We start from the raw sequence: 24,378 nt of genomic DNA, 5'->3' as shown, positions 1-24,378 counted from the left end.
AGCTGTATGTAGGGCTCAATTCCAGGACCCTGAGATCATGAACTGAGCCAAAATCAAGAACTGGACACTTAGCAGACTAAGTCAGTCTCCCAGGTGCCCCTGCACAAGTAACATTTTTTATTTGCCCGTAGAGAACCTAGAAATCTAGACCCACATGTATATGGTTAGGTGACTTAAAATAGACGTGCAAAGATAGTTCAGTTCAAATTCTCATGAAACAATTGGACACCCGTATTTTTTTTTAATTTGCAGCACATACAAAATTAACTCAAAACATAGTCCTAAGTGTAGAGCTTTCTAGAAAAGGACACAGGAGAAAATCTTTGCGGTGTTAGGTTATGCAGATTCCATAGATGAGGGCAGTGCATGACCCATAAAGAAAAATGGATAAATTAGATGATAGCGTAATTAGGTATGTGTGTTCTTTAGAAGGCCCTGTTAAGAAATGAAAGGAAAAGTCACGAATGGGAAGAACAGTTACAAATCACAGATCAGATTAAAGACCTGCACGCAGATTATGGAAAGAACTCTCAAAACTCGGGGACCAGAAAGGGGCGGAGCAAATATTTGAACAGACCCTTCCCCAAAGAGCACGTAAACTCACCAGAAATACAAATTAAACCCACAGCGAAACACCACCACACACTGGAATGTCTGCTGTTGAAAAGACCCACCAAACCCGTGCGGGCGAGAACCGGGAGCGACTGGAACTGCCATACCTGGAGGGTAGTCATGTAAAATGAAGCGACTGCTTTGGGACAGTCTGGCAGGTTCTTGAACAGTTAAGTGTACGTCTAGCGTACGACCCAGCCATTCAGGTCTTCGGTATTTGTCCAAAATAAACAAAATCTCCTCTCTCTACAAGACTCGGACCCCCAGGAGTCCGAGCAGATTTGCAATAGCCGCAAACCAGAAGCAACCCCGGTGTCCGAGGACAGGTCACGGACAGATGGGTGCGGGCACACCTGTGTGGAGTGTTACCCAGCAGCATGGCGGGGGGAGGGCTGGTGACACGGGAAGTGACAGGGATGGTCGTCAAAATAATCATGCTAAATGCCAAAATGTCAGACAAAGGATACATGCTATAGGGCTCTGTTTACATAAAAGCCCGGAAAATACAAAGGCATCGTGGCAGAAAGCACGCCGGTGGTTGCCTGCCAGGGCTGAGGAGGGAGCACAGCTCCCAACAGGTTCACGAGGAAACAGACCCTTCACCATCTTGATTTGGTTGGCGGTTTCATGGTCCTGTATGTAAGTCAAAGCCCGTCAAACTGTAACACGGACGGCTTATTGCCTGTCAGCCGTACCTCAGTAAAATTGTTCTTAAACTCCCTCGCCGTCACGGAGCTGACATGTCGTTAGGAGAAGGTGTCATGGCGGCGGCCGGAGACGGACGCGCGTCTATTTTGCGCACGTGCGCGCGCATGCGTAGCTGCGTAGCGTCCGCTGTTGAGAGGCGTGTGAAGCACGAGAAAGCCGCGTGACGAGAGGAGGCGGCCAGGAGCGCGGCCAGAAGCCTTGTGAGCGGAGGCTGGCTCAGGCACCTTTGGAGGCTCTTTTAAGATCTGTCCTTTTCGGTGGAGTTTCAAGGGGCCGCGCTGGCGCTCACCTGAGAGGAGAGCAGCTTTCCCGGACCGCGCAGGCAGGTGGCCGTCCTTGCCTCAGGAGGCAGCAGCTGGGAAGGGTGGGCAGAAGTGAGCGCGCCCCGAAGCCCACTTCTGCAAAAAGCCGTTCTGGGGGGCATTTGTAGACTGGTGACCCCCAACCCGAGTCACAGCCTCCAGTCTCCTGCAGGCAGAGGCCGTCACCCCTCGGTTTCCAAAGAGTTTGGAAAGGGCCGGTTGTCTGGTCCCGGTGTGTGCGGTGCCCCGGAAAGGCCGGCCCTCGTGTCTGCGTGGAGGAGGGGAGCTCTGCGGCCGCGGAGCGCGTGTCAGCAGGGCCCCCCCGACCGAGGAGCTCGGCCCCGCGGAGGTTGGGGGTGTGGGAGGAGAGCCACCCGCCGCCCCGTCCACAGGGGCGCCTGAACCAGGGTCCTCCCCAAAAAAGTGCCCGCTCGTAACGGAGACTTTAGACTCGCTGCGTCCTGGGACAGAAGAAAGAATGGTAGGAAGCAAAGGGATTAAAAATGCTGTGTTATGGGGCACCTGGGTGGCTCAGGCGGTTAAGCGGCTGCCTTCGGCTCCGGTCATGATCTCGGGATCGTGGGATCGAGACCCGCCTGGGTCTTCCTGCTCAGCGGCGAGTCTGCTGCTCGCTCTCCCTCCGCCTGCCTGTGCGCATGCCCGCACGCTCAGCCGCTGTCCAATAAAATTTTTTAAAATGCTGTTACATGTGGCATAAACAGAAGTGTGGGGTTCTTTATTCCAAAAACATGCTTTGCGTTTTGCTCACCCCCTGGTTTTTGAAAACTTTGCCTAGAGAGCAATGTAAAGATTTTTGCCTTATGATTTAACATGAATTTGGTGACAAGAGTGGAAAAACGCATTGAGTTAAAGCCAGTTGTATGTTTCTGTTTGTTTCTGTGAAATTTTTATAAAACATACTTGATTTCTGTCACTTGTCTCTCTGTATTTCTGTCCACTTGGGAATTTTCTCCTAAAAGCAGCATCTCCTGTTGTGCAGGGTACCCATGAGAGTGGGTACTGAGACTCCAGGCCCTGGGACTGCTTGTCATGTTCTCCTGTGAGGCTGGAGCCATGAGGAGCAGGAGTCCCACCCCGGCTCCTGCTCATCCTTGCCAGCAGAGGTCCCAGAGGCTTGCGCTTCTGGGACCTTCAGCAGCCCCAGACTTACGCCGCACTGTGCCTGCTGCATCTCTGAGGCGTTAAGCCCCGTCCGTCCTAGAGCAGTCCCTCTCTCTTTTGGGTCCCGGTCCCCTCTCGGGATGGGAAGCAACCAAGGGGCGAAACATTCGCATTTAACTTCAGGTGCTCCCTAGACCCCTGACCCAGAGCAGGGGCAGGCGTTCATGCCCATCTCAAGTAACCGGATGTATTTCTTTGCCAAGGACAGGGGCAGCACTCTGTGACCTGGGGAGTAACGGTATCATTAAGTTGTGTTCTTACTAATAAGCTGTTGGACCAGGTGCAAGGACCAGGACACAAGTCGTGTTTTCATGGCTCCGGGGAGGGCCTGCATTTTGTCACCAGGGTTTGCATCCATATGGTTTGTGTATATGTTTGTGATTGGTGGGGAAATTAGGACTTTTCAGTATCCTCTTTGCACCCTACTGTCTGGTTCTCGTTTGTTCTGTTTCACATAATCGTTAAATTTTACACAGAACAACCAAGTACCTCCTGTTCTGCGCTCAGACTGTTGACTGGGAAGCCAAACGCCACATCTCCCATATGCAGTGACTCAGTGGTCTCGGTTTTTGGCACTGTTTCGTTAATTATTTGCTCTTTAATTTTATCCTAGAAACGAATTTTCCTAAACTGGAATCTGTTAACAGTATGCTTTTTCTTTCTTCTTGTAGCTTGTACCTCCTTTTAAGCCTCAAGTAACATCTGAGACAGATACCAGATATTTTGATGAAGAATTTACAGCTCAGACTATTACAATAACACCACCTGAAAAATGTAAGTACGTCTGACGCGCACGTGATGACATTGTAATATAATGGAAAACAGCAGCCACTCTGTTGATTGCATGTTTTCAAGATCGAATTCCACAGTGACTTATTTCATTTCATCCCACTTAAGAATATGAAGTTCCACGTGGAAGTATCAAAGACAGGTAGCTGAGAGAAAAGTTTTAGGGAGTTGGAAAAATTTTATAAAGGAAAATTGTAGCCTGAGAATTATAGACTAACCTGTAGACAACCTCGCCTTTCCTTACTATTCTAATACTTTCTTTCGCCATCGGCTGGAAGGACTCTGAAAGTGACCCTTCCCTGTTTGCCTGACCGCTGACTCACATGCCCCCTGCAGAATCATGCTCGTTCTGGTCTCCTTCAGACTTAATAGTTTTTAATTCACTTTAAATTGAATCACCTTTTTTTTGTAATTTAGCTTTGTCTTAATAGTATTTGTGAAGACATAATTTAGTGTGCTAATAATTTTTTGATATAAAATTAAATTACATGTCTATTAACACAGTACATTCAAGTACCACTTAATATTGTTCCACGTATGCTAGTATGTGTGCACAGTTCAATAAATATCCTAAATAACTGGGCTTTAAAGGAAGGAAAAAGTATCAGATGTAACTTATAAACACTCTTGTGCCAACAGAGGGCTCTGTACCTGTCATTATGAGCTTAGCGATGAGGATAGAATTGAGTTTCAGGGACATGGAAAGCCAAAGATTTCTTCAGGTCACACATCTTTTGGCTCATGATCCTGTTGTGTTCTTTTTTTTTTCTCCTTTTCTTTCCTTTAGATCCCTTCCTACTTCTCCCCTCTCTTGTTTGTGAAAGGCAGAGTAGCTGGAGGTGCTGTTACAAAACCAGTATCCACAAGAGGGAAGGCTCCAATCACGGATGCGGTCGGTCACCTGATCGTCCGCTGAAAGGCAAACTAGGAGCCATCCCGGTCTAGAGTTTTCAACCCATAGTCTGACAACAAGGGACCATGAACACACCCTGAAATGAAAAATATGATCATGTATTCATATGTGCACTTGGCTTTCTTTAGACTGGCCAGAAGTTAAGAACCTCTTAACTTTCATCATCTAAGGGAAGAGATTGAAACCCAGGGAGACATGAGCTTCCCAGGTCCCGCAATTAGTGTCAGCAATAGCCAGGAGCAGGACGCCATAGCTTGGCCAAGCTGTGAGCTGGGCATATGTGGGACTGCTATCCCCAGTGGGACAGTGGGCTTCCATTCTCTCTCGTGTGTCATGCTAACGTCTTAAAATCTGTAAGAGGAGAAGACTGTTGGAAATGCCACAGATTCTTGGGCAAGTAGCTTAGGACTTTTGTGAGCAAAACAATGGGCTAGGGCCTTGCCCCTGTGTCCACTAGCCCCAGAGTGGATAGTGGTGACCCACATGTCTGAAAGGCAGGCAGCACCAGTGAGGTGTTGGAAGGGCCCAGGAGCCCTTTCCACTCCAGAGCATTTGCCAGACCTCGTCATTGTAATAACCTTTACTGTAGTCAGACCACATCATTTCCCACAGCCCTCTCTTGGCTCCCGAACTCTGCGCTTAAAGCCAGAATGGCTCATGCTGACTTCCACAGCCCTGTCTGTCCAGTCCCTGCTCCTGCTCCATCTTGCCCCACCGTGCCTGGATTCGGCCTCACCTTGAACATGCCACGCCTCACCGTGCCTTGGGATTTGGGTGTTAACAGCTGTCTCTGCCTGCCATGCTCTTTCTTCCGACATTTGCATCAACAGCTCTTAACTCCCTCCGATCTCAGCTTAGATGTCGCTTCCGCAGAGAGCTTGCTTTCACCTCCCAATCCAAAGAGCAGTGCAGCCCATTGGGCACCGCCTCCCCCACTCCTTGATTCTGTACATTGACAACTTGTTGATACTCTTCTGGTTAATTTGTTCGTTTCTCTGTTTACTATTTGTCCAACAAGAATGCAGTAACCCTGAGAAAAAAGGCTTGGTTTCCTATTCACAGCTAGCCCCAGCTCCTGGCTGGGTATCTGGCCCGGCATTGGTATTCAGTAAATATGTACGCTGTGAAGGAATAAACACGTTATGGTGAGGGCCTGGTAGTTTCCTGGCCAGAAGGAGGCCCAGCTCTTTACAGATGGTGCTGTTGGCCATCCATACCCAGGACTTTGTGCTTTGGCCTCCCTCCCCACGTGGCGTCCACAGCAAGCACTAAGAGGGCGAGGTCCCAATGTGTCTCTGTGTCGGCCTCAGCCTCTTCAAGACTGTTTTCTTTGGTAAATAGAGCTTTGGCATTTGTGGACTCTTTTAAGATCGCTCAGTACGTGGTCGTGGACATCACAGAAATAGCCTCTGCAGATGCAAAGCCATGAGCACAGTTTGCTTCAGACAGGTCAGAGTCCGGTCCTCACGTGGGAGAGACCTGTGAGGCTGAGTCTCAGGAAAAGGGGGCTGAGGAGGATGAGGAGAGCCTGGGGGGGGGTGACTCTGTCATCCCGGCTTTGCCACTCTTTCCCAAGGAAGGGGCAGGTCACTTTGCCCTCTAGGAAAGGGGACACAAGGGCCAGATGGTGTCCCCAAGCCTCGGCTTTCCCCCGTAGTGCCTGAGAAGCTGTCCAGGTGGGAAAGGCACGTGGAGTTGGATAGCTTTGAAGAGCCCTAGTTTTGCTTCTGTTTGAGTCTGTAGTGTTCTTTGTCCTGTGACACACTGCCCGAGCTTGAGGCTGGGCCCAGTACAACGGACACCCCGCAGAGGAGAGTGGGTGCGAATCTGGGGTGGGGGGCAACCTAAAGTGGCTGCCAGGGAGCAGGAACCTGAAAGGACACAGCAGAGCAGCTCCCACAACCATGACCTTGAATCTGTGAAATCTAAAGTTCTGCGGTAGGTATTGCCCTAGCTGTAGGTCCTTCTTCACCACAGGCTTGATTTCAAAGCCCAAGGGTACCTGGGTGGCTCAGTAGGTTAAGCATCTGCCTTTGGCTCACGTCATGATCCCTGGGTCCTGGGTTAGAGCCCAGTATCAGGTTCCCTGCTCAGCTGGGAGCCTGCTTCTCCCTCTGCCTGCCACTCCCTCTGCTTGTGCTCTCTTTTAAAACAAAAACAAAGCCCTGGCTGATGAGGTCCAAATCTCTTCAAGACTCACCTTGCCTGCCTTACCACTAACTTCACACTCACTAGGCACTTATCATGCTGAGAATATGTCATTAACAGGCACGCTGTGGCTTCATTTCTAGAACTTTATAAAATGACATGGAAATGTTAAAAGATGTTTTAGGTCACTCAGCATGGTTTCTAGAATATCATGTGAACCTGGTGTCCCAGCTTTTCGATCAGTAATGTAAAATGTTTGATCACTCAAAGCAATCCCGTTCTTGAAAGAATATGTCATTTTAGATGTGGGGAATGCTGTCCACGCCCACTGACCCTGGGTCCTGAAGGGATAAGGAGTCTGTTTCGAGCAGGAGGCTCACACACTATAGTCCCTTCCAAGGTGGGTCCCAGAATCCACCTACCACGGAGGCCTAGGAACATGTGGCTGTGCAGATATCTGAACCCGGAAACCTGAGTCCAGCAGCAGCAGCCTGTGTCTGTCGGGGCTCTGTCTGACTTCCCAAGTCGGCCCCTGCAGAGGGAGCAGATGACAGCACTCAGTAGGCTGGGCTGAGGCCAGTGGCCCCTCCCTGCTGGAGGGAGGGCTGGGGAGCATGGGGCCAGGTCTTTAAAGGGATGGTCCCTGGAAGCATCTTAGATCCCCTTAAGAGACGGATCAAGGGAGATTCAGTGAAACCTCTGACTATGATTACATGTAACGTAATCCTGCAGCTTCGAGGGGTGTTGCTGGTGAGCAGCCCTGCAGCCGCGAAAGCATGGTTTTGTTCACGGAAGCCCTCCACAGTACCCTCAGTTAGTGACGGCCTCCTTCCCACTCGCCACCTGGCTTTTAGGACACAGAATGGAGTTACTTTTTAGAACAAATCAGCAGTTCGACAGGCAGAGTGTTCCTTGCCGACAAACAGCTGCGGTCACATGCCAGATTGTTCTCACTGGTGTTAATTAATTGAACAGATTTTGGAATGTGTCGTCTTGCATTCTATCCGTTAATGGTCCTCTGCTTTCCTCTTACAGGAAAAGAGGATTTCTTGGAGATCGAGTAGCTTTTAACGCCATGTAATTATATTTATTGAATGCTATAAGGAAATGAGCCTCCTTGGGTCACAGATTCTGATGTAGGGTGGGGAGTTGATCCCTGTTTGCTTGTTCCAGATGAGTCTTGTGTTCGCAGCATGGTTCTTGGGTGTTGTCAGCAACTGTCCCTCTGATCCTCCGTTCAGAGCAGGAATACATTTCCAGACGTTAGTTGGTGTGATGGGCTCTGGCTGGAGCAGGCTACTGCCGCCTTGCGGTCGGGCCCCAGCCTCCCACACAGGCAGTCCGGGGCTCTCTGCACATTCACTATGCGGAAACACGCAGCCAGGCAAAGCTGCTAGTGGGGGACACTGTTTCCTTGAAATGTGAGTGGCACGTGTCTGAATCTGAGTGCTAAGCTTGCAGCTGCCTTTTTCCTAGTTTTTATACTTTGTGACTCCACAACGGATAGGCCATCTCCAGCACCTTTCCTGCAGCCAGAAATACTGTGAAAGGTACTTCATCTGAACGATGTGTGTGGTTTGCTGGGTGCCTAACCAGCATTTGATAAGAAGGAGACAGAGCTTTCCCTAAGTCACAGTCCTCTCTTGAAAAGCTTATATAGTTAGGCTTGTCTGCAGAAGGACAGAAACCCTTGGAGTTCTGTGGTCTACACGGAACAGGGAGCCCCACATCCTCTTCATGGATTGATTGCCATCTAATCAGTGATTTTTTTTTTTTTCTGGTACATTCAAGTTCACAAATTTTGGTTAGCAACTTGCTCCCATTTCTACAGTCTTCTGTATTTAGAATAGTATACCCAATAGAAGCATCGTGAGAAAAGAAATGTTTGCTCTCCAGAGGGTTGTGTGTCATTGAGGGGCACAGAGTGTTGTCCTTGTTGTGTGACAGGGTGAGGGCCCGCTATACAGAGGCCTGTGTGCTTTCTGTTGTTACATGACCTCCATGCTCCTGGAGAGGCTGGAAAATTTAAAGAATTGGCACTGTGTCCCTTACTGGTATTGGAGGAAGTGGAATTATTTTGCTTGAAGAAAAAGAAGGTTGGGTGTTTGAAATCCTTCTCTGGCTCTTCCCCTGTGGGACAGCATCTGACCCCTCACACTTGGGGAGAGCAGGAGAGGCTTTGTGGGCACCTCCTGAATAGACCGGACTCCCCAAGGACAGATGGTCTTGGTCCAGAGCCTGGAGCAGGTGCACAGGGGATGGTGTGGCCAGGGTGATTGAATGTGTGCCCACATAGAAGGAAGAGCTTCCTTGCCGTGCAGACTTCAGGACGTTAGCAGAAGGGCTTGGGGGGATCATTTGAGATCTTTCGAATGCAGGAAGGCAGGGAAGGTGAACGGGGGCAGCCCAAGTGAAAGCACCTTGCTTCCCTGCCTTCATGTCTGCTTGCTGCTGGTTTCCTGTGGGGCTGGCACTAGCTGCTGATACCTGGCCCTCTTCCTTTGTCTTCCTCTCTTCACTCTGCTTCAGAGGTGCATCTTAGGGAAACTGGTAATGGTGACCAAAGGTGGATACAAGATGGGAAGTAAATAACGCAAACAGTGTCAAATCAAGGACTCCTATGAAGCTTTATTTCGCAGTCATACCTAAAGCACCATGAAGAAAAATGCATGCATTTGAAGGCGCTGGTACCGGATTCTAGCGAGACACTTCTGGTGCCTTAGGCCGGACTGCCCACTGCAATTTTGACAGGTGTAGTTTCGTGAAATTGAAGGCTACTGAAGATCATTCGCTTCTTCTTGTTTAAAAAGAAAATCTGGTTTTCTTGAATACTATTTTTTCACAGTGTGTTGGGTCTTAAGATGTTCGCGGCTTGAAGGAGATGACGTGAGGGTGTTACTTTCATAGATCATGTGTGTGAGAGGGAGTGTTTGTGGAGTTAGTGTCGTTACTTTGTGTTGTGTTGATGGCCACAAGTGTCTCAGAGCTCACTGTCCGCGGTTGACCTTCCCTGTGCTAGACATTAGAACCGCGTAGACTAGAGATACTGTTGCAGACAGTAACCGTGACGTTAAGTGGCCGCTTTGTGCCCGCAGATGACGAGGACGGCATGGACTGCGTCGACAACGAGCGGCGGCCACACTTCCCTCAGTTCTCCTATTCTGCCAGCGGCCGCGAGTAAGGTCCCCGTCCTGCTCCTTCACTGTCATCCCAGATTTCCTCCTCAAGATGATTCCCGGACATCACACCAGTCGTAGCTCTTACAAAGCAGGAGCGCCTCCAGACACCCCAGCCCACTCTCACCCCCACGAGAACACACATGGACGCAAACACACTTGTTTGTTTTTGCATGAAATTGTATCTCCGTCTACGGTCTCATGCTGCTGCTGCTACTGTCTTACTATTCTAGCAACTTTAAGAGGTAATTTTACAATCTTTGGAAGTCATGAGCCCACCATTGTTCATTTGTGCACCAGTTGTCATCTTTCGATCTTTTAGTTTTTGTTTATCCCTAACAGTGAAGGCTAAATGAGATACACTGATTCTAGGTACATTTTTTAACTTTCTAGAAGATACATCGAAAACTAATTAGACTAAGAAGATTTAGTTTATAATTCAGAACGAGCACTTGTGGCAGGGTGGTGATGTGCATATGCAGAACTGTAGGAAGGGGTTAAGAAATCGGTGCATATGGTGGGGATCGCGCACTCAGACCTGGCCGGAGTCCCTAGGGATGCATCTGAGAGAAGGAGCGAGCGACCGTTGAGATAGAGCGCTAGATACACATGTAGTCCCTGTTGGACGCTGCAGAGGAAGCCCGCTGTTCACCCGGATGTCCAGATGTCATGGGTGGTCATTGGCAAGATGGACACTGCTCTTCCAGGGAAGGAGGCATACGCACAGCAGAGGCAAGGTCGCTTACAGGCTCGATGACACGATTTGCACCAGAGAGCATTTTTTTCCCCCTGTGCTTGGAAACCTTTTCCCTTCTTGATATTTATCACCTCTGATGGCTGAAGAATGTAGACAGGTATAATGATCCTGCTTTTCACCAAAATTTGTACACCGAGGTAAACAGGTGTTTGCCTTATTTGTTTTTAAGTTTTGACTTTCAGTTCTACGTGAATTAGCTTTTTCTCGGATGTTAAAACTTTGAATGTCCTTTTATGATTTTGTTTATATTGCAGTAGTATTTATTTCTTAGTGAAGACAGTTGTGTGTCACGTTAGCAAACGCAGCTCCGACTTACATGAACTAGACTCACTGCGGTTTATTTTGACCCATGTGCAAGGAATGTACACGCCAATGAGAATCATGCACTTTTTCTCCTTTGTAACAAAATTTGATGAGGCTCTGAAATTGTACGTATTGGTTAGAATTGGACTTTGGGAGAAGAGATGCTGGCACTGAACCCCTTGGTGCTCAAAAGGAGAAAATCCCCAGCTCTCCGTGCCGAGGGGTTAAGGAGATGGAAGGATGTTGCTGTTGACCATTTGAGAACGGAAGTGCTCTGACAACCCGGCGACGTCTCGCTGTGAAGGAACCGCGACCGGCATGACCGTGACAAATGCACCATACTTGGCAAAATGCACACATCTCGAGTATTCACCAAGTAGGCAGTAAGGGGTAAGAACCTGGTGTGTTTATTCCAATCATGGTACATTTATCACTGAATTAAGCCATCAGGGAGAAAACAAAACAACACACACAAAAAGAACACCTCCAACTTTTCTTTTTCTGTATATATTCATGTCCCCAAATTCCAACATTTCTCACTGAAAGGGGACATGTATGCAAACCTCATCTTTCTCCTTCATTAATGATGATCTTCAGATTAAACCCTTTGGTGCTAGGAGCTGACATTTTCCAAAGCAGCCTATGAAGTCCAGGGGCTGGGGGTCCTTGCTGCGGCCGCAGGAGGCCGGCCGGCCCCGTGGAGCGATTGTGGAGATGTCTGTAGTCACATGTTCTGACAGCTCCCCGTGGAACTCTGCGGCATGACATGGTATGACGACCCAGATGCATTGTGTGGAAGAGCAAGTGACTTTCTAAGTAGGATGAATCATATTCATACGCAGATGTCTTAGCCTCGTGGCGCTAGGAGTGTGGATCTGTAGATGAGACACCACTGCTGGCGGTGGGCAGGCCACTGGGACTGACGGGGGTCAAAGGGCATTTTACTAAGGCAGCTAAGACATATTCAGACATAGGTTTTATCCTAATTTTTCATATTCCTATCTGAGTGAAATTCATCCTTAGCATTGAGTAGGAAGTTACAGGAAATGGTAGTTCATTCTTACTTACACATGTCGCTTCACTTTTTCTCCACCCTTGGAATTTTGTTGAATGTTTCACTTTGACCAGAAAGTAGACTAGAAGGTATGTCCTATAAGTTGTCTCGCATCCATTTTATCCAAAAGGAACAGGTAGAGACAGAGAAGGTGGCTGAGGCTGGTTGATGTTCGTGCGGAGCGGCATTCCTCTGGCAGAGGAGGGCGACCCTGTATACTAAGCACTTCGATAGCTTCCCCCCACAAACCTTAAGGTGATTTCCCATGACCTTGGCCAAGGACACTTCCTGAAGATGAATGACCGCGCTGACAGTGCCCCTGGGCTGGCCACGCCTCACGGCTGGCTCTCCATCTCCAGCCCGCACGCAGGGCTCACTTGCACTGGACCTTGAGATGCGCCAGGGCCGGCAGGGCCTTTCCTTGGCTTCCACGCCCAGCCCCCTCGCTCTCGCTCCCAGGTATCCATCAGCTGGCGCGGAGGAATGACAGGATAACAGATGTGCGTGCGTGCGTGCGAGCGCGTAGAGGAAGGTTTCCGCACCTGCCCTTGGGGCTGCCCGTGGCCACGGTGGGGGCTGCTGGCAGAAGGGGAGGCCCAGAACCCGGCATTGCTCCTTCAGAACACGGGTCAGACACAGCGGACTCCATCCCGCACTCACTTCCGCGAAGTCTGCCCTCTTGTCTTAATGCAGCCATCTGGGAGGAAATTGGCCATTTCTGCTTGGGTTTTTTGGCAGGTTGCTCACAGCTTTGCTTTCTACACTGATGACATAGCATTATTCCAGTATTGTTTTCCATTTCCCGAACCTGATTTCCGGCTTCTTAAAGCTGACTCTTCGGGCAGGGGCCCCTTGCTTCTCCTAGAGGACAAAAGTAAGGGCCTTCCTTACTAACTGCAGGGTCTCTGTATTACACCTCAACGTACACACTTTGCTGCTACTGTTCGTACTGTCTACAGTAGAATTTCCTTATCTTGCTCCTGGTAGTGCATTACAGGCAAGCATGAAATGTAAAGTATTTATTTAAATAAAAAGAAAAACCTCTAAATTGGTAATTGAATTACCTCCCTGTAGCTTTATAGTTTGTGACATTTCTTGACCTTGCTAGTTCTTTCATTAGATCCGCGCAAGATCTAGTCATCTGGTTAAGGATTTTAAGCAGACGCAACTATGAACCCAAGAAAAACTGTATTACTATTACTGTCGGTCATACTAAAACTGTTCATTTCCTTAAGTATATGACCCACAAGGATGTGAAATAACTACAAGAAACTGTTTTTGTACACTGTACATCCTTAGTATTTTTACACGTATATGATAGGGATGCACATTATTTTCCTTCGTACAGACGGCTTAAATAAAGCACTATGTCAATCTGCTACTTCTCTGTTTATTGTTGTTGGACGTGGTTCTGTAGTCTCAGAAAATATGCTTTTCTGGAAAAAAAAAAAAAAGATTTTTAATAGCTCCAGCTGGTATTAACCTACCCTATATAAAATGTGAGAGGAGAATAACGTCCGTCTCTTGTAGCCCCAAACACACACAGGACTGCTTTGTTATTTACTTGAGTAAAATGGCAATAGTGCAGTTGTGCAGACTTGGACGAGGGGCGACTTCTGAAGGGGAGGTGCTGACCCCGCAGTTACGGGTCTCAGGTGCATCTCCTGTGAAGTCAGGGATGAAGGGGGCTCCCTGGAGACGTGTTAGGGACCTAACAAGTTTTACACCAGACAGTTTGGGCCCAGAACTCTTCAGGAGTTTCGCTCCTCAGTGATGTCTTCCTGATAATCTTACACGTGTTGCTCTGCATACTTCCTTTCTTAGAATGTACGTTGGCAAGTTAACAAACTTAGTCGTGGGTGAGAAATGGGTAGGGTGGTTGTACTCCAGTCTGATTTATCTAAACTCATTTTGGTTGGGGCCTTTTTCTGATTTTACCTCATAAACCTACTATTGTACAAACTTGGCTTTGCTCCTGTGACTAAGCTGAGTGGAGGAATGGCTTTGGGACCAGAGTCAGGCATGTGTGTGTCACACGGGCAGATCCGAGGGTGTCCTTATGTGTGCTCTTCTCTCAAAACCGCTGGGATGGACAGATCAGGAGGCTAAAATAAAGTGACCTCTACAATTCTTTAAGGGTGCTATTTGTAGAATATTGTAATTTATTTACTGTAGTCCTCAAACAGAATTAGGGACAGTTAACATATCTTAGGTGACAACCTTGATGTCTAGCACATTGGATTAAATCAAAAACTGAATCCATATAGTAGAAGTTCCACTCTTTTAGGCTTGAACCTTTGACATGCTCGAGAGACTTCTGAAAGGTCTTTGCGTATGTATCATCCCATCGCCTCCGAAGCCTAATCCCCGTGTCTGTCCCAAGAGGCCACGGGAGGGCCGGTGAGGGCGAGGATTCGAGAACGCTAGCCAGGAGAAGGGCCTGAGGTCAGGGCCTCCTCCCGCCTGCTGGCAGCCTTGCCTTTAGCACTTCATTGTCCTCCTCAAATACAACACAACACTTTCAGTGCCCAGTGTTTATTACTTTCAAGCATCTGAGGGCTTAACTGTGTAGTAGAAATACTCTCTTAAACTAAAATAATGATCCATGTACAGATATCTGATAGACCTCAAAGTCAACTTTGTAATTCCACGAAGTACATTCGTAGGCTCCTCTCAAATACTGCACATTCGAGAAGAAACCTGACACCACCAAGCCAAAGACGCTTTCTTGTCTGTTTTCCTTGTGAACAGAGTGGACAGGATAAACAGTGCTTCCTGGTGTCTCCCGACTGTGCCCAGAGTAGCAGGATGATAAGTAATGGAGTCTTACGAGATGTTGATTAAAAGCATCAGAAGTTAAAGGATGCTCTCTAGCTCACGAAGAGGGAAGGAAACGTGAATGACAGGAAGAAAGTCTGGTCCTTAATACCCTCTGGCCTAGTTAAAATATGTGCCTTTTTGGTGTGTTTCGTTCATCACTACAAGGTAAAAAGGAAACATTACAATTCAGGTCTTTAAAAAGTTCATTTATTGAAAGTCGTGTGTAACAGCATACAAATGAGCAGATCTAAAAACATCATCACTTCAAGCCATTTCTGGAGACATAGCAGGAGGGCGCATCATCCGGTGCCAGAGCTGAGCCACAGCCGCCCGCACGCAGGTGCCTCCAAGCAGCGGACGGGGCACCGGGCGAGGAGCTCGCTGCCGTCCCAGGCGCTGGCTGCTGTTCCAGAAGGTCGTGGCGCGCTGTGGCATCTCATGAACAAATCAGATGAATGTAAATATCTCTTTGTAAACCATTTATTTCACTCTGTTTCGTCCAGGTCAGCAATCAGATTGTCGCATGCTGGGTAACTGGAAAAAATGATAATAAAAAGTAAGTTTAAATAGATCTTGTTCTTCCCTGTGATTTGTCTTCTCACTGGCTCAGGTGCCCTTTCTACATTTATGAAGAAAAACCACTCTTTTGACTAAAAATGCAGGGACTGTTTGTAACCGCACAGATGAAAAGTTTGCACTCCCACTTGACTATGGAACATGAGGTGAACGACTTTAAGGCTTTAACTCTGAAAATGACCCGTACCCCAGACATGTGTCCATCTCTTGAGGAAGGGCGGAGAGCCACCACCTCCCTGTCCAGGGAAGGAGACCCCGATCCATGCCAGGACCTCTTTACTGAAACCGGTGAGACATTACAGCTGGGGGACCTAGAACAAAAAAAGCATGCAGGCCAAGTGTCCCTGAGACACTCCTAGTGAAATCAAAACGAATGAAAACTTCCCAAGTTTTTAGCAGCAGACGCTATTATAACATATATAAGGGCATTTGTTCTTTCACATAGAAACCACCTCCCACATGCTGGAAGAGGGAATTTGGTGTATCTGGCCTCTTGGCTTTAAACAGGAATAAAGGTTTCAAAACCAGCTCATGAAAACTGGGTTGAGGGGGGTCACAGGTTAGTGGAGTTTGAGTACAGCGTTGATGGGTCTGGCCCACGGGGCTGCTCAGATGAGCTTAACTCACAGCTGGAAGTGGTGCCAGAAACCACTGCAGACAGTTCCATTCTACAAAACAGGGCAACTCCTGGGTACCTAGCCGGTACCACGTGCGAAGATGAATAAGACATTGACCTCAAGGAGCAGGAGGTCCTAAGGATGGTGGGCAGTCTGGTTGGCAGTCACCTTCCAGAAAGACACGTGGACCTCTCTCTGCACTCCCCAACGCAGATTTCCTGAGCTAGAATCGGCAGGGGGAGGGAGGCTTCTGTGAGAACCCAGTTCCAGCCACAATTACTTGAGGATTTCCAAGACAGGACACTGAGTGACAGATCAGAATTCACGTAAGAAAAATATGAAAATCAGTCTGTTGCCTCTTTTGAAAGATGCAAAAAGGGAATGTTTCTATCTCAGGTGCGCCTCGGTGTGAGTGACACTGATCATGTGTCTTCAGTGCGCAAGTCTGTAAGTAGAAGGGTCATTAGAATGGCATGTGTACAGCTGTCCCGCTTGGAACACAGGTGGGGGCTGTGCACTGAGTAAGCAAGTGGGATGTGTCTCTCTGAGCACAAGGATAAGCATAAACCACGAAAGGCATATTGCAAAAGAAAAATGTAACCGAACTTTGGGTAGAAGACACACACACCCCCAACGTCTGTACAGAATAATGGTAAAGACCTGCACTAGAAAGAAAATGTTGCAGGAATTCTTTTAAACCGAGCTCAAGGAAACTGGCATCTCTCACTGCAATGAGTTCACAGTGCCCATGGGCTCCAGGCCCATTTGGTAACTGATCATCACCCGACTGGTCCCCCGGCGGCCTGTGGTGGCCCCCTGGAACCTGCGACCTCCGGCGCCTGTGGGATCCCTTGGGAGCAGTGCGGGTGTGAGGTCCCAGGTGTGTGCAGACCAACAGGAGCCAGCCGCAGTCTCTCCACTGGAGCGAATTCCCTGTCACTATCTCTTCGCTGGTTTGGTACTTTACTTGGTTTTGATGCAAAACCCTCCTGATTTTAGTATTAGAGCCCCAATATTACCATTCACTGGTCTGGGGTCACCTGTGCCCACATCACTGTTTGGTCTACAAATGCAGCACAGTGTTGCCCTCCATTCGCTGGAGCTTTGGTGGAGAACATTCCTGAGTGCTCCCCCCATCCCGCAGCATGTCCGGAGACAGAGAACCTTTAGCTACTGCCCAATTCCCACTCCTCTGCCATCACTTCTTAGGGCTATTTAGTCATGCTTATTTCCAGAAAGTTGGGTCCATCGTCCACACCAGTGATCACGGTCTGGTTGGGGGGTGGGTGGGGAAGGGTGAGGATGCATGTGCCAGTGGGACATTAGCTGGTTTGAACTGGGGCTGGAGCCCTTGGCCACCACCTCCCCATCCTCTGCCTTCCAACCTGTCACCGCGGCCCCTTGCTGCGGCCTGCCTTGGTGGTGTGGCCACATCTGCCGTGGTCTGTGGCTGCCCTCCAGAAGAGGGGCGGGCCAGCACGGCACTCCGGCAGCTGCTCCTCTGAAATGCTGTCCACAGATGACAGAAATGCCCCCCATCTACACACCCACTGCTGCGACCCCATCTTCTTTGTTCTCGTTGTAAGACCTAATAGAGCCTTCTCTCCACAAACCCTAACTTTTGTGTTTATTTCTGAAGTCTGACTTGAAATTCGGAGTTTAAAAAATGAGTCTCTGGGTGACCTGAATTGTTCCCCAGGCAACCACGCTGTGGGGTCCAGCGGAGCCTTTTCTGCGGCTTTGTTTCCAGGCTCCCCGGGCCCCCTGCCTCACACACCCCACCCTAGGGAATGCCCGCCCCGCCTCGCCCCTGCTCACAGACTGCGCTCGCTCAGCCTCACCCTGACCCGAGTTTCCATGTGCAAACCTCCACCCAGCCTCTCGCTAGTCTCCCCACACGCAACACCCCCACCCGCCTCACTCATTTGCACGTTTTCTGTTTCTGTTGGCCAGGTCAAAAAATGGCCCCGTTCCTGGTGCCTCTAGCAAGAAAGCATCTATTTTTAACCAGAAGCGCCTCACCCCCCTACCTTGAGGGGGGGCGTTCTCAAGCTTGCCCCCAGTGAACAGAGCTCCAGGGAAGCCACCAGTAGCTACCGCTTGGGGGGTCAGAGCCGGCTGCAGGCCCCACCCCGGGAGAGAAGCACATGGACGCCCACCTGTACTTGTGGCCCGTGGCGCAGGGACTGGACACCACCTTCTCGAGAAGTCCAGGTCCCTGCCAGTCACTTCCCAGTTATCTCCACTTCATTTCTGGGCCTTCTTTGTCCTGCTGGTATAGGAAGGTCTATGAATGACCTATCCAGAGGCCCCTTTGTGCCTCCAACCAGGTCAGCTTCACGGTCACCCCTGCTGGCGTCGGGGTCATGCAGGGGCCCCCTCTTAAGGGGAAGCTGGTTCTCTTTTAAAGGGCTTTTGTGTTTTGGTTTCGACCAGGACCTGAGTAGTTAGGAAAGCGAAACCACTTCCCGGGAGTGGTACAGAACTGAGATCTGAGCCCTGGCAGTGTGACCTTCAAGTCCCAGCTCTCTCGTGCTCTTCTGACGTGCTCAGCGAGCGCCCAGAAGCCATGGAGTGTGACTTTTGTGGCGCCGAGCAAGAGTCAGATGTGGAAGGCCGGCCGGCACACACCGGCCACGTGGACTCCGGGTGGTCACCAGTCCGCTGGGAGGAAGGTGCCCTCGCTAGTCCTCTGCAGAACTTTGTGGATCATGGCCTGAGGGGGCAGATCGGAGTTGGGGGGAACCACAACATTTCAGAAGACACAGGGCACACGGCGGGCTGCCTCCAGGTCAGCAGTCTTGCCTTGTGCCCAGCAAAGTGGCCCACACGCTTGCGGACCTTCTCGGGCTCCAGCTGTTGGCAGGTGCAAAGCAAACCCAGAGTTCACGGCGAGGTCGCCGGCACACCCGGCTGTCCATTCTCCCCTCGGGCTGCCCAGCTGGGCCTCTGACCACCACAGGTCTGTGCAGGCAGAGGCCAAAGCCCTGGGTTCCCTAGACCACGGGGGCCACAGGCCTGACTCCCTGCTTCTGGGCTCCCAAAGCAGGAGGAGCCCAAAGGAGTCAGAGAAAGGAGAAGGCCGAGGCGAGAAAGCCTTCCTTGCAGAACGAAGGCCGGGCCCGGGCTTCCTTGGCTTCCTGGAGAACAGCAGCTGGAGTGGACTTGGGACCAGCAGCCCCGGGGAAGGCGGGGAGCCCTGGGAGCACACAGCCGGGGTCGGAGTGCAGGGGCGCCCCGCTCCTCCCGGCGGCTCTGCCGACACCAGGGTCCCACACCTCGTGCGGTTCCGTGATGCCGTCTTCCGGCTCTGGAATCCTGCGAGTCCCGCGAACTTCCCCTGCACGCGGGCAGGTGTCTGTGTTTTAGAGGGACCATGTTTCCATGGTAAATAGATTTTTAAGAATTCCCAAAGGACAGACAGTGGCACCAACAGCAGAGAGAGGAGCCTCTGGCTGCCTCATGTTTGAAAGCGTTAAGAATAAAGACAACACTGACATTTGGGGTTGTAATGTGACGGAATCACAGTCTTTTAAAGGCAAGAACCACTTCTCCACACTCCATGCAATATTCAGTGTTTTGTTCACTTGTCTAATTGGATTAAAATATTTAGCTCCCTTTAAAATCTTGATTGTGAATTTATATTGCAAAATGTAATGTCTGACTCAGGAAGCAGTAACTGGGGCAAGTGTGTCTGAGGCAACAGAAAATTTGATTTATTTTTCTTCCATGAGTCTCATTCTGAAATTATTCACTCTTGGACAAAGTGAACTGTTAAACGGAAGAGCGAGTTTGGCTTCGATGAAGCCGTATGTGCTTTTCAGTATTAATTACACACGGGGTCTTCCGTGAAACAACCACCACCACAACAACCACAACAACCCACAAAAGTTAAACTGTGCTATTTGAGTTGCTCGGGGAAGTTTCTCTTGAGGGTCGCAAGACCCTTATGTTGGAAACACAGCACCAGGGGTCTCATGTCACTCTTTAGAAACACTCAGGCAGCAGGGAGTTAATGACATTTTAGCTGCATATGTTCAAGTGTATTTAAAAAAATATGCAAGTCACTTTGGTTGACAGTGTCTTGTACACAGTTTTGAAAGAATCAGGGCAAACTTTAACAGAGTCAGTTTTTATTTGAAAAATATTTTCTGGGAATGTATCAGTGTTTATTTTTGAGACTGACAATTCGGGTGAAAATCAGGATAAAAACAAAAAAACAACAATTTGGTTGAAATCAAATTGTTTGTTTTCATCTATTTAGAATTCTTTCCAAAAAATCTTGGTTCAGGAGGAGGCTTTCTAATTTATTTTATTCAGTGTATTTGCTGTTCTATTCAAGCGCCATCTGTCCTGCAGGTAGCTGACTTCGGGGAAGCGCCCACGTGAGGCGGGCGAGGCCCCCAGGGCTCCGGAAGGACCCCCACAGAGCTGCGTGCACCTCCATCCTGTTCGGGGTGAGCAGCGGGCACACCCTCCTCAGTGGGACCCCCGCCCGGTGACCCTCCCTTGAGCAGCCATTTCAAAGGTGCCCTGCCCCTGGCTTCAGGTCACAAGTGGGCCCTGCCTCCCCTCCTCCCCTGCGCCGGGTTCTTTGCTCGGTTCAACTCTCTTGCCGGCTCCTTCGGTGTAATGAGATCATGTCCATGATTTTGAATATAATCACATGTGGCTGCTGGATCCAAGCACAAGTTTGAATCACATTAGAAAGTCAATTCACTGCCAAGAATGCTCAAAAGTCACAGGGCCTCCTGATTAACCCCTGATAAGTCAGTCTCATCCTGACTGTAGAGACGCTTCATCTGCAGACTGAGCACTGAGGACGGAGCCACAGGGCCCACGGGGAAGGCAGCTATCAGAAAACGAGATCTGAACCCTGAGTCATTGCCCAGCGTTATACCCCAAACTCTCTGGGGTATAAAACCATCCTCTGAAGGGACACCTTCTGTTCTTTCCCATCTCTCAGCCGCCACTCTCCCCGAGAAGAGACTGATTCCCTTAGAAGCTGGCATCACCCTCCCTAGCCAGAGGTTAGAGCCCCAGGCACCAGGTCCCAGAACGCTGACCCTGCTCCCAGCCACTAGGCCCCACCACCACTCTCCTGAGACCCAGCCAGACTCTGCCCCCTCCCAAAAAGAGGCACCAGGCCTGTGCGCAGAGAGGGGCTGTGGGGCCGTGTCTGCAGGCAGGCTGGGTGGGGCTGGGTGGGGGCTTTGGGGCTCCATTTCTCCACAATGACCAGCATCACCATTTTAGGACATTTTAAAAGCCATTTTCTAGAAGTCCCCTGCCCGCAGCGTGAGGCAGGAGAGGAACAAAGCCACTGCATTTAGTCACACGAAGAACAAGGACCAGAAGCCCTGAGCCAGGCCCACTTGGCCGGCCCAAGTCCTGCACACCAGCGGCGTTGGAGGGGAAGGCAGGAATTCTCACAGTTAAAAACATCATGCGGCCGGCCTAGTTAGGCCCACGACCAGCTCGCTCGGCCAGACTGCTGTGCGGGTTTTAGAATGTAAGCAGAAACGACTCAGAATAAAGAACCCTTCTGAACAGACGTCACTGTTTTCCTATCATGGGCTGCAGGCCAACCCTAGGCCAGTCATCTGCTCCAGGACCCAGGAACAAACCAGAGTCCTGGGACTCAGCATTGGGTGGACAAAGAGTTTGAGAGTTTGACCTGCCCCATTAAGTCCTTAGGCTTACTCCAACCAGGCTGAGAACACAGAAGCCTTTAGCTAAACATTTCATCCCTAAATGAAAAGATGAACCAGTGTCTCTCCAGGAAAACAGGGAGTGGGGTCAGTCCCTTGGGAGCTCGCAGCAGGAAGCTGTCCTCCTATATCCCTGCTGGGGGCACACAGCGGCCTCATTTACTTAAAGGGCTGGAAGCTCGGGGTACCTGGGTGGCTCAGTGGGTTAAACCTCTGTCTTTGGCTCAGGTCATGATCTCAGGGTCCTGGGATCGAGCCCCGCATCGGGCTCTCTGCTCATCGGGGAGCCTGCTTCCCCCTCTCTTCTCTGCCTGCCTCTCTGCCTACTTGTGAGTTCCCTCTCCCTCTCTGTCAAATAAAATCTTTAAAAAAAAAAAAAGGGCTGGAAGCTAAACTCACAATTCCAGTTTATTCCATGGCCGAAGTAGGTCTAATGCCACACTTGGGTAGAAAGAGCAGGGCTTTGGTTTAGATATTCGGTAGAGAGCTTGCAAAACTGGATCCTTGCCTCTTCTTTGAACACTAGTATTTGCTACTGAAAGCCAACAGTCCCTCTATGAAATGTCTTTTGTCGTGTTCATATTAAAATAACTCCAAATGTACTATTTGAATCTGAAAGATCCCTTTAGAGATGAGCCAGATGGGCTGGGATCAGATAACTCAGGATGGTCAAATCATCTCTGTGGCTTCAGGCAAGAGAAGAAAGACCTGCTCCCTTTTTTGAGGATTTTTTGAGGTTTGGGTTTTGTTTGTGTTTTAAATGCATTTTATGAAAATTCTGCAATCCATTTGGCAATTATCAGGTTTTTAAAGCCCTGGAAGAGGTTTCTAAGCATTGATGGTCCATGTTCAGATCTGAGTGGCTGTGAGGTAGGCAGATGGGGAGTTAAAAGGGAAATCCTACATGATAATGATCTGGTCCAGAATCAACAGGAAACTGCCATGTGCTCAGAGCTTGGACAGAAAACTCCCCACAAGTCTTATTCTGAAGTGGTTCTTGGCTCCTAGAGCCAAAGGATTCACTCATGCTAAGAGCCCCTGTCCTTCCACCACATGTGACAGGAGCCTGGTCCCCCACCTGGAGAGCCGGTGGCCCCAACCTTTGGCTAGCTCCATGCACGGCCTCCTGCAGGACCTGCCCAGATAGTTAGGTTGTGGCCCGGGTCGAGCCTGAGCCTTTCAGGGCCTCCAAAGCTCCGCGTCCCTCAGAATTACCCAACCAGCTTGTTAAAATGCCGATTCCTGGCGTGTGTGACTGGAGGCTGTGAATCGGTGTCCCTCGCAGTTACCCATTTGCAAGCCCCCCAGACGCCTGTGATGAGCGGTGTGAGAGGGTCAGCGGCGCCAGGGCCACGGGGTACAGGCGGGTCCGCAACCCCAGGCCGCAGTTCAGCGCCTGGCACTGGGGTTTTCTTACTCTCCGCGGAGAAATGAGTAGTAGCGGCGACGGCTTCGGTACACCGAGTGGGAAAACTTCCTCAGAGGAGGGCGGCTCCCCGGTACCCACTCGGCACATTTTGAAAGAAGAAAGAGAGACAGCTTCTCACTCTTCTCACGGCCAGAGGCACTCTTCCCATTCATCATTCCAAGCTCCCCGTGTGGGCGCCTGGGGGCTCTCCTAATACAGCACCCTAGGACAAGACAGAGACTGGGGCCGGTCCCGGGACCACCTCATTACCCTAACATGCTGCTTGATGGGGCAAAAAGTACAGCTTCTCCGGCAGGAAGAGAAGCCGTTTAGGGGAAAAGGCCTCACACCGTACTGCTGACTCACCGGGATACTCTCCTCCCTCCATGATCCCTTTCGGTGGCCCCAGATCTACCCCCAACAGGGAAAGCCCGGACTGTGGCGTCGGCCTTAGGTGCCATTTGTAGTGGCCCGACTGCTAGCTCTGCAGGCTGCAGCCTCGGTTTCCCTAGCTGCGAAGCGGAGACAAGCATCGATCCCGCAGGCTCGTTCAAGGACAACGAGAGTTCGCGCACGCTGTACAGGCAGCGCTGCCGCGCGCAGTCACCAGCCGCTGACGTCGGACAAGACTCCTGCAGCCACTCACCGTGGCTCCTCCAACTGGCAGCCCCTCTTTCCTCGGCCGCTTTCAACTGTACACAGCCCCCGGGCCCCCCCGAGTCTGCTTCCTGCACAAAGCCTGCTCGCCGCTATAGCCCTCTGCATCCTTCCGCGGGCCACGGCTCCACACGGTGCGGCCTGCTGAGTCGAGGGTTGTTCTTGCGCGTGAACTCCAGCTCCCTAAAGAGGGCAGGCCCGAGGGCTACACATCCGTGTCCCCCACCATGGCCAGCATGGTCTTCAGGATCCCCCTACGGGCTGCCCAACGGGAGTACTAGGGGTTGCACCTGTCATGGCGCAGCTCTGAAACAAGGAACAAGAAAAAGCCCCACGCGCAGACACCGCTGTGTCCTCTGGGGGGTGAGCCAGCCCAGAGGACCCCCTCTGCCCCCACACACGTACCCCTGCGCGGGGTCTGACCGGTACCTGGGATCTCAGACGTCCCACCTCTTCGGCCAGGCTCTGTCTCTCCAGAAGAAGCTCGTTCTGCTTTTTGAGAAGCTGCACCAGCTGCTGGGCTGTGGCCTGGCTGTGCTTGTCCAGCTGCTTTAGCCTGCGGAGAAATCCACCGCAGAGTTAGGGATGGGTCCTGAGGCGTGTGGCCAACAAGCTGCGGGGGGGGGGGGGGGGGGGGGGGGGGGG

The 24,378-nt window shown here is 50.4% G+C and overlaps 2 protein-coding genes across 3 annotated transcripts in view; one reads left to right on the top strand and one right to left on the bottom strand.

The window, feature by feature from the left end:
• Positions 1–13,323, top strand: part of LOC111150885 (AKT serine/threonine kinase 3) — a 314,865-nt gene extending 301,542 nt beyond the window's left edge. For both annotated transcript variants that reach the window (XM_022508564.1, XM_022508565.1), the window contains 2 exons: positions 3,476–3,578; positions 9,750–13,323. In XM_022508564.1, the coding sequence (XP_022364272.1) occupies positions 3,476–3,578; positions 9,750–9,835 (189 nt within the window). In that variant the 3' untranslated portion in view covers positions 9,836–13,323. The remainder of the gene's footprint in view (positions 1–3,475; positions 3,579–9,749) is intronic.
• Positions 13,324–13,398: 75 nt separating this feature from the next.
• The window catches only part of LOC111150884 (serologically defined colon cancer antigen 8), a 259,368-nt gene continuing 248,388 nt past the window's right edge, over positions 13,399–24,378 (bottom strand). The window contains exons 17-18 of the mRNA XM_022508562.1: positions 24,163–24,289; positions 13,399–15,298 (exon numbers count right to left, since the gene is read on the bottom strand). Coding sequence (XP_022364270.1) covers positions 15,269–15,298; positions 24,163–24,289 — 157 coding nt within the window. The 3' untranslated portion in view covers positions 13,399–15,268. The remainder of the gene's footprint in view (positions 15,299–24,162; positions 24,290–24,378) is intronic.

This window comes from Enhydra lutris, unplaced genomic scaffold, assembly GCF_002288905.1.
Source record: "Enhydra lutris kenyoni isolate GAN:26980312 unplaced genomic scaffold, ASM228890v2 scaffoldscaffold24, whole genome shotgun sequence".
Taxonomy (NCBI): Eukaryota; Metazoa; Chordata; class Mammalia; order Carnivora; family Mustelidae; genus Enhydra; species Enhydra lutris.
The sequence above is the reverse complement of the archived record's forward strand: the minus strand, read 5'-3'. Positions and strand labels throughout refer to the sequence as shown.